This window comes from Leuciscus leuciscus (assembly GCF_965113295.1).
Source record: "Leuciscus leuciscus genome assembly, chromosome: 2".
Classification (NCBI taxonomy): Eukaryota; Metazoa; Chordata; class Actinopteri; order Cypriniformes; family Leuciscidae; genus Leuciscus; species Leuciscus leuciscus.
The window spans coordinates 12,168,644-12,180,803 of record NC_138726.1 but is presented as its reverse complement, the minus strand read 5'-3'; the positions used below and the strand labels follow the sequence as shown (position 1 = coordinate 12,180,803).

The following is a 12,160-nucleotide window of genomic DNA, read 5'->3' as shown; positions in this document are numbered from 1 at the left end:
AGAATTATAAAACCATCATCAGCACTGCAATTATGACTGTATTCATAATTACATCAAAAACATAGTAAACAAAAAAAAATACACATCAAAATGTTTTAATATGAGAGATTTATTCAAAATACTTATTATCAGATGTAAAAACTCAGTTAGGCAATGAAATCAAACGAGATCAAATGCATCTAAACACATCAACATGTTCACATTTTTTACTGTCTGATTAAACAAAAACAAGACTGTCTTAGAGGTCTGAGATAACTTACCTGTGCGCGACTAGCTAAATGTAACTACAAAGTTACACTGTTAAAAAAAAAACCTTAGACATGAACAAAATATACGAAAACATGATCCATGAGAGCCCTATACTTACAAAATACTTCCCCCAATTAACAGTAAGGTGTGACGAATAAAGTGGAATTTGTTCCAGTTGGCATACACCTAAAAACAAAACACTGGCATGCTAACATAAGAAAAACAACATTTAAACACCTCAAAACCAAAGTGATTTTGATAGCCCAAACCATGAGGATTTCAGTATTAGAGAGACATGACTTTATCTGTGATACCGTATCATAACCCGTTCCAAATATGAGGTCTAGTGAGTGGTGTAGAGTGAACACTTAATTTCCAGAGTTAAAGTTGGATTCTCAAGGGGACAGCACAGGATTTCTCTAGCCTAAAAGGGATTTTTAAAACGGATGCAGGGTGTTTTTTGTTTGCTTTTTTAATCGTCCTTGTCTTTGGCTCCATGTTTAAGAATACGGGTGAACTCCACGTAGTTGAAGTTGCTCTTTTTATCGATTGGCGCTTCTCTGAAGAGCTCATCGACTTCTTCATCTGTGAATCGATCGCCCATAGTGGTCAGAAGTTCTCTCAGATAGTCCTCCGGAATGAAGCCTATGAGGAGAAAAAGAAAGAAAGAAATAATCAAATGATCCTCTTGGTCCAGAGACAATCTGGTGATTTGGAAAGTCTCTAAGTGTGATTTTCTTTCCTCAGTGTTTTAATATTTTAGTTTTTATGCCGTTTTGGAGAGAAACTGAGTAGAACTCTTCACTAGGGATGCACCGATCCACATTTTTTCACTTCCGATCCGATCCCGATACCTGAATTTGGATATCGGCCGATACCGATACTATTCCGATACCAGAGCTGTGTTTGCTTTAATATTATTATTATCATTATTGTTTATTTTATATGATGCTGAAATAAACTCCTCTCAACAGGCAAGTATGATATGTAGGCCTACATATTTATGCATGTATGGTAAGTATAAGGTCAGAAAAGGAAGTCAGAAAAACAGTAAATCCTGTTAACAGGAAAAATCCCATTCTGAAAACAAATATGCAACTGTAGGTCATGTCAATATTTATTACATTCCCAAAATGTCAAATACTTGAGTCTTGAAATATAAGAAAAGTGCAAGTGTAAACATCTTACACACACACACACACACACACACTATCTAAAGGGTGATCCTCGCTCCGATGCTGTAACTCTCTCGATGAATGCTCGATCAACATCAGCCATGTGCAAACAGACAAGCGGATTTCGCCTCAGACGCGCGTCAATTTCGCTTCAAACTTTTGCTTTTTACGAGCGTCAATTTCGCTCTGGGCGCGCGAATGGATTCAAAATATTCAAGCGTCCAACTAGACGCGGCAGACGCGAATTTGACGCGCTATTCGCGTTTGGTGTGAACGCACAGTAACGTGGTGCTTTTTTAAATGTTTGATTGCATTCGTTGTGTTGTACGACGCGAGGGAGCTTCAACGAGCTCTGAATTACGGCTTTGCAAACATTGCATTTTGCTGTCTTGCTCTGCGGTGTTTCCAGTGTGAAGAATTTCCACACAGCGGCCGCAAACTGCGGAATGGATTTCCTGAGCGGTGGCGTGTCTCATAACTCTGTGTCTCATTGAGCCGCGCCTCCGTTCAGGAAATCCATTCCGCAGTTTGCAGCCAGCTAGCAGACTAGCCGGCGGGAATCACTTTTGGAGTCATTTCAGCAGACAACGTTAAAGCGCAGACATGACTCAAGGATATCGGATATCTCCGCAGGTTGGATCGGGAAATTCCGATACGTGAATTACGCTGGTATCGGTCCCGATACCGATACTGGATCGGATCGGCCCCATCCCTACTCTTCACACTCAAAAAGATTGAGTAGTATCTGAATTGCATATAAAACTTCCATCAATTTGGAGTACAGTTAACACAAACAAACTAAAGGCCTCGAAATACTCACAACAAAGTTCCTATTCAACGTTTAGGGGTAAAACAAAGTTCGAAATACAGGAGCAGCGATATGCTGTTATCTTATCAAACATCTGACGCCGCTCGCCCTGCTGAGAACTGTTAGATGAATAATTAATAAAACATACACATTACACGGCAGACATTTTAACAAAGCGTTAGAAAAGCATATGATCATAGCAACGAGTTTATGTTTGCTGGAGCTCTGCGGCACTCCAGTGAAATCACATCACGTTTATTAATATATCACTTTATACACTAGACTAGATATCTTAAAATCAAGCAGTTTTACCATATTAAACATGATAAACAGCGTCAGTGTCTCGTTTCATCATAAAGCAGCTCTCCAGTGTGTTCATGTTTTCACTCACTGACGTCTGACCTCGACCGACTGCACAGGCCACATGAACCAGAAAAGGTTTTCACGTGAAAGGCGGCGGAGCCTCCGCGCACATCTACCTAATATGTAATCGCCACGGACCAATGGGAGCATGAAGGTGTTTAGCAGTGTTCCGGAAAGCGAACTTTGTTTCTGCCTGATTTTGTTTGAAATGACGTCACATCAGTTAATTCTGTGATTTCGCTTTAAGTATATCGTATATATATTCATAGATAAGGCTTAAGCCTAGACTCAGACTAAAATACATATTTGCGCTGTTTAAATTGAAAGCAACTTGCACTGTCATATCTTAAAATACATCAGTGTCATTGTTTTGTCTCAGGATGCACAACAGTAATGTTTTATAAAAACAGCACGTTTATAAAAGCTACTTAAATGTCCCAATTGAACTAAAACCTAATCCTGGCTTAATCTAAGCCCTGTCTGTGAAACTAGGCTTAAATGTGATGCATATTTGTCTGTCATTCATAAATTAAACGGGTAAGATAAAAAAAAAAAAAAAAAAAAAAGTGCATTTAAAAGCATTGTTTATAAGTACTATCACCCAGTTTATACATTTATCATCAATTCCAATTTGCTTCAATCTCATACATTTTAACTAACTGAATATTGCTTGTTCCACAGCTAGTCACGTTAACCATGTTCATACTTTTTAACTTTTAACTTATTTAAAATAAGCAATTTATGTGCATTCATGAAATTTAAATGCATTTTGAAAACTATTTTATGATTTAAACAATCAAATATGCGTAAAAATGGTTAATAATAAATAAACCATCACATTAAGTTCATGTTAAATTCAAATGCATACATCTTTAATTTTTTTTTTTTTTTTTGTGCAGGAGCCAGCTGCAATATTTAGCAATTCATTCTAAAGGGATTCAGTGATGCAGAACACAGTTGTAGCAGAAGTTGTGTTGCATAAATGGATTCGATGAGACAATCATTTTACCTGTTCCCTCCTCGTCAAAGCAGGCAAATGCATTGCGAATGACTTCCTCTGGATCTGTGCCGTTAAGCTTCTCTCCAAACATAGTGAGGAACATAGTGAAGTTTATAGGCCCGGGAGCTTCTGTCATCATGGCCTCCAAATAATCATCTGTTGGGTTCTTCCCTGAAAGACAGTGAAAAACAGATTCATTCTATTAGGCTGTGAAACTACTCAGTCTACATAATTACTTTTTTGGCTTTTTAGATACAACATTTATGTAAATTCATGCTTATACACACACATATAATTATATAAGATTTTGGTCATACTGCCAAGCCCTACGAGCAGTTTGTAATGTTATATTTAGCAGTTTTATTTTATATCTAATGTGTGGTTTCCATGTCACTGCATTTAGATGCCATTACAGTGAGTTTAATAGTGCTCCAATGATGAGATGGTATAATACGACGGTTTTGGTTATTCACAAAAAAACAAAAAAAGTCAATACAACAACAGTAATCCAACAAAAACTTATTGTAAACGACGGTTAAAAACCAAAGTTCCACAACTGCAATTACGTCATTTAATATATTTAACCATCTATTCATATGCAAAACATTATTTAGCCAGCTGGTCTCACTATATTGACATTAAAAAAAACAATTGGATTTTTTTAAACCACTTTCTGAACATTTACTTGTCTATTAATAGATACATGAAAAACAGTACTTGCTTTGTTGTTTTTAATTGTTCAGTAGCCGTAGTCGTATGAATTACTTTTATGTGGATGGAAGTGCTTTTTGAAGCTTCAAAAACTCGGACACTATTCAGTGCTATTACAAAGCTGGGAAGAGCCAGGATTATTGATTTAACACAACTCAGATTATGTTCGGCTGAAAGAATTAAGTCATTTACGACATAGGATGGCTTGAGGGTGAGTAAATTATGAGATCATTTTCATTTTTGGGTGAACTATTCCTTTGAGATGTTTTGTAATCTGGATCAATCCTTCAGCAGTCATTAATAAGAGAACTGTGCTATACACATATATATATGACATATTTAATCTTCCAAATGTCATCAGTTCCTCTCACATCTGCATTCTGGAGAATATATATGATTAAACTAAAAACAATGAAATGGTTAATGAAACAACAGCAAGAATTGTAACCCATCAGGGGACTTTAAAGAGCATAGATAGTGGTCCTCAATGCTATAAAATCTTACCAAGAGAAGCAAGCATGTCATGAAGATCCTCCTTATCGACAAAACCATCCCGGTTCTGGTCGATCATGTTGAATGCTTCCTTAAATTCCTGAATCTGTGACTGATCGAACATAGCGAAGACATTGGAAGTCGCGCGCTGAGGGCGCTTCTTGGTTATCTTTGCCTTGGCACGTTTGCTCGACATTTTGGCTGTATTTGGCTTTACCTACAAGCTTAAAAAAGACAAAAGACATATCACACACATCCCCAAACACATCCCCACTAGATTCTTCTGCAAAAAGAATTGTGCATTCAAAAAAGTAAAAGCAAACATGTCTTTTACTAATGATATAATAGTAACTCTTCCTTCTAGATGCTATAAACACTAAGATGGTATCTTCTAAAATGCCTACATATTTTTTGGCGTGCTGAGGCAAGTCCACTGCAAAACAAAATCTACTTTAGACTTTCCTTATACTGGGACCTAAAAGCTAAACGTTGAGAAAAATGTAAAAACAAAACAGGTAAGTTACAATTACTGCTTAAACAAACTTTATTTCAAAGGACAACGAAAACAACGTCGAAATAAAGAGTGCGGGAGGAGGCCGAGAGTCTTCTGTATCATCATCATCATCATCATCATCATAACCTACATTTGTGACCCATTTGATTTATTTATAGCACATTAGTTACCTAATACAGATCCACTATTTACAGTGATGCTCAAAACTACTTTACGTTAGCCTAATTTCGATGACAAGGTCAAAGTAACCATAACATGAGACAGGAAGCAAGTAAATGCACTTTAGCAATAGATTACATATTCCCCGATGTTAAACCATCTTATACTTCTAGTGGATAACATTTTATAGGCAATATGTTTAGAGATTTTTAATCCGAACCGTCAGCAAACAGAGCACACGGTGGCTCGTTTAATCTCCCTGCTCGTATAGGTTGTATTGAACGTTAAGAAAATACATAGACTTTTAAAACGAAATGTTATAAACAATATTTACGAACGGTAACTACAGATCAAAGAAATTAAAAGAAAGAAAAATAAGCTTCTCACCGAACACCCGAGATCGACAGCTGCTTAGTTTCAACCACCGCCCAAACTTCCGGATTTCACTGTCGCTTCCGCAAGCCTCGACCAGACCAACACACAACTGAAAGGGTGTCACGGGTGAAAGATAAACACTTACGAAATCTGCAGTAACAAGCACTAAACCGTAATGAACTTAATTTATACAAAAAAATCAATTCAATTACCAGACTTTTATTATGAGACTAAATTATTTAATGAAGTATCATAAATAACATGCTCTTCCCGTACTTCTTCGGTGTTAGTTTCTCCAGACACGCCCACAGACACGTAATCGTTCTTAAACATGTCCATATACGGTCTGAATTCATTTTTTTCCCCTGTTCAGCGTGAGCAGACGTAATATTTACTGCATTGTTTTACTAATTTGTTTTTTGGTGTGATTTTAGAGACAGAAAGATTAGCTTGTTATCACACAGACATGAAAAACTATAGTGATTCACAATTTAAAAAAATAAAATAAAAATAAAGGTATACCCTAAAAAAAATACCCTAAATCAGGGGTTTTCAAACTGGCAAGTGGAAACGTCTGTGAAAAGGTTTAGAGAAACATAAAAAAATATATATATAAAAAAAAAGATTCAACTAATTAACTTAATAAACAAATACATTTGATTTAAATGGATAAATAAACAAAATATTAAAACAATAACATTTGTCAAATATAAATATAAAAAAATATATAACAATAATAATACATTTAACAGTACAGTACTAAGGGGAATAAAAAACAAAAGTAATTTAACACATTTATAATATTTTTTGTTCCATAGTATTAATGGGTCTGTAAAAAGGTCTTTATAGGCCTACTTGAAAATAAATGTCAATTCTACTGTATGACCACAAGAGAGCGTAGTAGGCTACTTGTGTGCTGTAGTACAATTAGCGCATGGACTCGCGCAGGCCAAACTTTTGAGAAGCCATTATGACATATTTTTCTGCCAAACTTTATTTTTCCAGAAGTCACACAGTAGTTATTACATGCAAGGAGGCATTCAAAATGATGAACTATGAAAAAAATATCCCTATAAATATATTTTTTTAAAGGCTATACTTCAACACAGGGTTGAACATTATAACAATGAAATACTAGTGCGATTTATTGTATGACATCATGTTGAGAGGCTTGTAGTTTCGCTGCATATTTTCAGAAGAAGACGTAGTGCAGCAGCTGTGTTTAAACCCATGTTACAATCCCAGGGTCAGCCAAACGTGTGTTCTTCCAAACACTATCACAAAGCTTCTTTAATGAGGGACGAAAATACACAAGCATATTCATGACAACAACATAGTCTCAGAAACAGGCAGCTGGCCTGAACATGCACACACTTTTTCCAGGACGAGCATTCTCTTTTGGTTTGATTGGCATCAATATAACTGGAACTTAATGCATTCCCGGCTAACAGGAAACTTTCTCAGAACATTCTGGCAAGGTTCTCTCAAAGTTTTGAATGAACATTCTTCCAGTAACATTAATAGAACGTTTGTTCAGAGTTATCTGGTCTCTGAACATGTTCTTAAAATGTTAGCTCAAATACGTTATAGGCTACGTTCATTCATGGAATGTTTTTCCCCCGGGCATTCGTTCCCCGGACATTCGGACATTCGTTCCTAAAGGTTTACAAACTTATAAAACGGAATGTTCCCTTAACATTTGTATCACCAAGAGAGAGAGAGAAAAAAAAAAAAAAAACATTTAAAGTTTTCAGTTTTTAAACAAAAAAAAAAAACAGGACGTTTTGAACATTCAGAAATAAAGATTTCATAAACTTAATGGGAACGTTAACAAAACGTTCTAAGAATATATTTTTGTTAGCTGAAATAAACCACAAACTGACCAGATCAAAAGCACAATCTGTCCACAAAACAGGCAAATGATCAAAACCAAAAGCCAAACAATCCAGATAACAAAAGGTCAGAAAACACAGGCAGAACTGAAGATCAAAAACCATGACACGGTAAACCAGAAATAGTGCTCAGAAATGCAGTGTGACACATGCAGCAAGACTTCACAAAGAATGACTGAACACACAGGGCTTCTATGGACGATTTTAAGGCTGATTTTGAGCCGGATTTGCACCCACCAATGATCTGGTGGGTGTTTTGTCCAAAAAATCCTCGATTGTGTGGAGTCGTTACGATTATTTTACTGCTCCCGATCGCATCAGAGCCTCCACGAACCGGCATGGCAAGTGACCAGGGTGGAGCTGACAGGATTGAAGATTATCGCAGAAGTGCTGAAGACAACCAAGGCGGAGCAGAAGACCACCAAGGCGTAGCTGAGGTCCACCACGGCGGAGCTGATGGGGCTGAAGACCATCTCAGCGGAACTGAAGATCCCTACGGCAGAACTGAAGTCCACCACGGCGGAGCAGATGGGCTGATGACCACTACAGCAGATCAGAAGACCACCAGAGCAGACCAGGACCACGGTGGAGTCGAGGGTAGACTCCTTGGATCTGATGGTAGCCAGCTCCGTTTCCGGGACGAACACTGTGGCTGCCTCGGGCTCGCAGGCCGTGATGGAGTGGCCGTCGTTCCAGAGCATCCAGCTCAAATATCCCAGCAAATTCTGGTGGAGGAGGAGGAGGAGGAGGAGATGCAACATTGGTGAGTCCATCCTTTCTTCTAAATATACTCAATTTGAGGGTCTGTTATTCTGTCACAGAATGTATACTGGACATTTTTTGGACCCATGGATCAGCAGTATGTCGGGTGCAAAAAAGGCTAAGCTTATGAGCAGAAGAACACCATCAACATGGTCAAATATGGAATATTTGGTGGAATTTGAAGAAAGCAGTGGTAACGTGAAAACTAAAGATTATCAAAGATCTGGAAGCTTTTTCAAGCGAGGAATAGGCCAAGATTGCAGTAGAGTAGTATAAAGTATAAGAGAAGTATAAGAGATTCTTCACAAAATTTGATTTTGAGGGTTGAATAATTTTGTACATGAATGTTTAGAGCTGATTTTTTTTTTCTCAAATTTTTCATCAACTTTAAGTTCTCAGAATCACTCAAATGTGTATTACAGTTTTTGCCCGTTGCTTGAACACATTTTGCAAAACTTCGCTCATTGTGCCAAAACTCTACACACAAGTAAACATGACACAACACTGGGAAATACACCATTCACATCTGTGTCAAATTGAAACTCTACTATCAAAACCTAAACTCTGCCATCAAAACCTAACATTCCTTTGTCAAAATGTAACTCTGATGACAAAATGACACATACTTGCATCATATGCATACATTTTCAGATCAGGGGGAACACACTAGTCTACTTTATATTAAACACTGCAGTCTTGGATTTTCACTGTTTATTCAGAAGGCATATTTTCAGGAGGCACATTTTCAAACAACCAAAAAAGCAAATAGGCCTACTCGATACTGTACATTGCAGTAACATGAATTCAGATAAAGCAAGAAATAATAATAATTATAATACAGTTTTTCTCGATTGTTTACACACATTTTCTGAAAGCATGCCTCATATTCTCAGAACTCTACACACAAATCCAAAAAAACACACACAATGGGCAAAACCCCTCAATTCTCCTGCAAAATGACACTTTACATTCAAAACAGTGTTATTTCTTCTCAAAATGGTATTTTGTTTTCAAATGACACACACAAACCATCATATGAATAGACATTTATAAGAACCAGTTGAACACTGATGTGCTCAATGTAAAACACTATGATGAATGGAAAACACTTCTTCTCCATTCATCATAATGACTTAGGCCTTTTTTTGTTCAGTGTTACACTTACTAAAGACAGTACATACATAAGTGTGTTGTAAAATATTTGAGAATATTGTTTTTATACTCAGAACACACAAATACATGGTAACAAATATATTTTATTTTTCCCACAAAAACAATGTTCACAGTGTACATCCCAACCAACACAAAGTTGTACATACAGTGGTCTACATACAAAACAACAGAAGAATTTACTGTATACAGTTACAGTAAAAAAAAAAAAAAAATCCAATGTTGGCAAACATTGCACCATTGAAGAGCTGACCTGTTGCCCTTTTATGCTAAAGCTCTGATTGCTAATTGTAAAACTGTGTGACGGGTGTTTGCCCATGTGATGAGTCAGTGTGCATATTTGAATGGCAGTGTGTTCCTTGTGAAAACAAGAGATTTTCTGCATGAAAATTGTGCCAAAAGCAGAGAATTGTGTGTAGTGTTTTGAAAAAAGTGTGTTTTAGAAGTACAATTTGAGTGTAAAGCAGGAATTGTGCCTGTAGTTTAGCAGAATTGGTTCAGGGGGTTGGTGAATGAGTTACATGTTGTGGTCATTGTGTCTCAAGTACCAGAAAATGTGTGTAAACAATCGAGAAAAACTGTAATAGAAAAAACACTATACTGTAAACACAGAAAATCATGGCAATTGTGCATACGTGGGCTCATGGATCCCGCCGTCTGTTGGGGTCTGGCCACAGGACCTCATCGACATCGCAAGCAATGTCTTCTCCCACTAGGCACCGGGGAAAATATCCCCTTGCATGTCGAAACCATCCATGGGTTGCTGTCACCTGAATGTCGCCGCAGGCCTATTCCAGGGCATGTGGTTGGCGGTCATATACACGCCATATAGCTCGAAGTCCTTTGACCCTGTTCCTCTCAAATGGGACCCTGTAGAGCTGCTTCATGGTTATGTTGTGTTTTCCCAAGATGCGTCTGATGGTGGTGATGCTCACATGGTTTATGTTGTTGAACACTTGCCTGTCTGCAAGTATTTTCTGTCGTAGCTGGTGGAGACGGATGGCATTGTCTGCCCTCACTAGGTCCACAACGGCAAGTTCCTGCTGTTGTGTGAACAGGCGTTGGTGTCCTCCCCCAGAAGGTCTTCTAGTCATTCTAGAGAAATACAACCACAAATTGTCATTGGTTTGCTTCTTTTTCTTACAGTACTTTACTGTATATACTGTACCATCCACTGTACTGAAACATCTCAATATACTGTAAGTAATCATGGCAGGGGCGTAGCACAAGATCCCGGGCCCTAGGCAGTCCTGATGGCCCTCTCTCCCCTTGGGGCCCTGGTAATCAGTACTGGTTTTACCCCCAGTCCGACGCCCCTGAATCATGGTATGTTTCACAAAAACTACCACTTTGGCTGCAAAAGGAGCATTAGCACCCTGCAATACCCTGTACACGTGATGTGGTAATGTGATATACTGTAGTACAGTGCTGTAAATACCATCTGAGTAGAGTAGAAGGTAGAGAGGTGAAGACATACCTGTTTTCTAGTCGGAATGTTCTTACAGTATTACAGATGCCACTGTGAAGCGGCTTAGATGTGGGTGGACTCTCTGCCCAGCTTCCCTCATAGTCAGGCCATGGTTGATGACATGGTCCACCAAAGTTGCTCTTATATCATCAGAAATAGGGGTCCGTGCATGGCCTCTTCAACCTTGACCTCCTCCTCCTCCTCCTCTTTTTGTAGCTGGCTGATTGGTGTTCAGTTTTGCAAGTATGTGCCTTCAGGTGTGTATTTGAGTGGTTGCAATTACCCGATGTGTTTTGTATTTTGGATACATGGGTTTTCCAAATGGCACCCTGAGATTTCATTTTTGAACGAAGTGTCTTATGTATGAAATAGAGTGTAGTATGCAGGACCAAGTGTGTTGTATAAAGGAGTAAGTGTGTTGCAGAATTGCAACTAGAGTGCAAAGCAGCGCTTTTGTTTAAGGTATGGGTACATGTGTTTGAGGTATGGTAACAAAAGCTTCAAGTTGTGTTACTTTAGTCTAAGCATGGGTCTATAGTGTTCAAGCAACAGGCAAAAACTGTAATAGACTTTCTATAATAGTTTACTGATGCCCTTGTTGAATTGTTTTCATAAAATTTAGTTCTCAGCGGCAAACTGTCTTGCAGGTCAAGGGGGTTGATTAACTTTCTAATACTGACTTTGCATGCGTGTACCTACTCAGCCATATTTTGGGGACAAATGTGTTCCCAGAAGTGAGCTACTTGACAAAAAAAAATCCACATTTGTAAAAATGGTATACAATAGAGTAAATGAAGTTTTGTTTAAAAAATGTTGTTTTAAAAAGAAATGTAAAAATGCAGAACGTTTTCTCTTAGAGTTAGGATTTGTCGTGCAAGGTTTGGTTATAATATGTATTACCAGCTGTATATAAAAACAATAGAATTCTATGAACGGTTCCTATTTACTGTAGATATAGTGTGTGTGTGTGTGTGTGTGTGTGTGTGTGTGTGTGTGTGTGTGTGTGTGTGTGTGTGTGTGTG

The 12,160-nt window shown here is 37.9% G+C and overlaps 1 protein-coding gene across 2 annotated transcripts; it reads right to left on the bottom strand.

Moving 5' to 3' along the window:
• Positions 1–91: 91 nt before the first annotated feature.
• Positions 92–5,994, bottom strand: myl12.1 (myosin, light chain 12-1). 2 transcript variants are annotated; one of them, XM_082153223.1, is made up of 4 exons: positions 5,859–5,994; positions 4,811–5,022; positions 3,605–3,766; positions 92–894 (listed from the first exon to the last, which is right to left on the bottom strand). In XM_082153223.1, the coding sequence occupies exons 2-4, from the start codon at positions 4,992–4,994 to the stop codon at positions 722–724; spliced, it is 519 nt and encodes a 172-aa protein (XP_082009349.1). In that variant the 5' UTR covers positions 4,995–5,022; positions 5,859–5,994; the 3' UTR covers positions 92–721. The 2 variants fall into 2 exon arrangements, with proteins under 2 accessions (XP_082009349.1, XP_082009350.1); XM_082153224.1 differs by having other exon boundaries at positions 4,811–5,015; positions 5,859–5,993.
• Between the last annotated feature and the right edge of the window lie 6,166 nt (positions 5,995–12,160).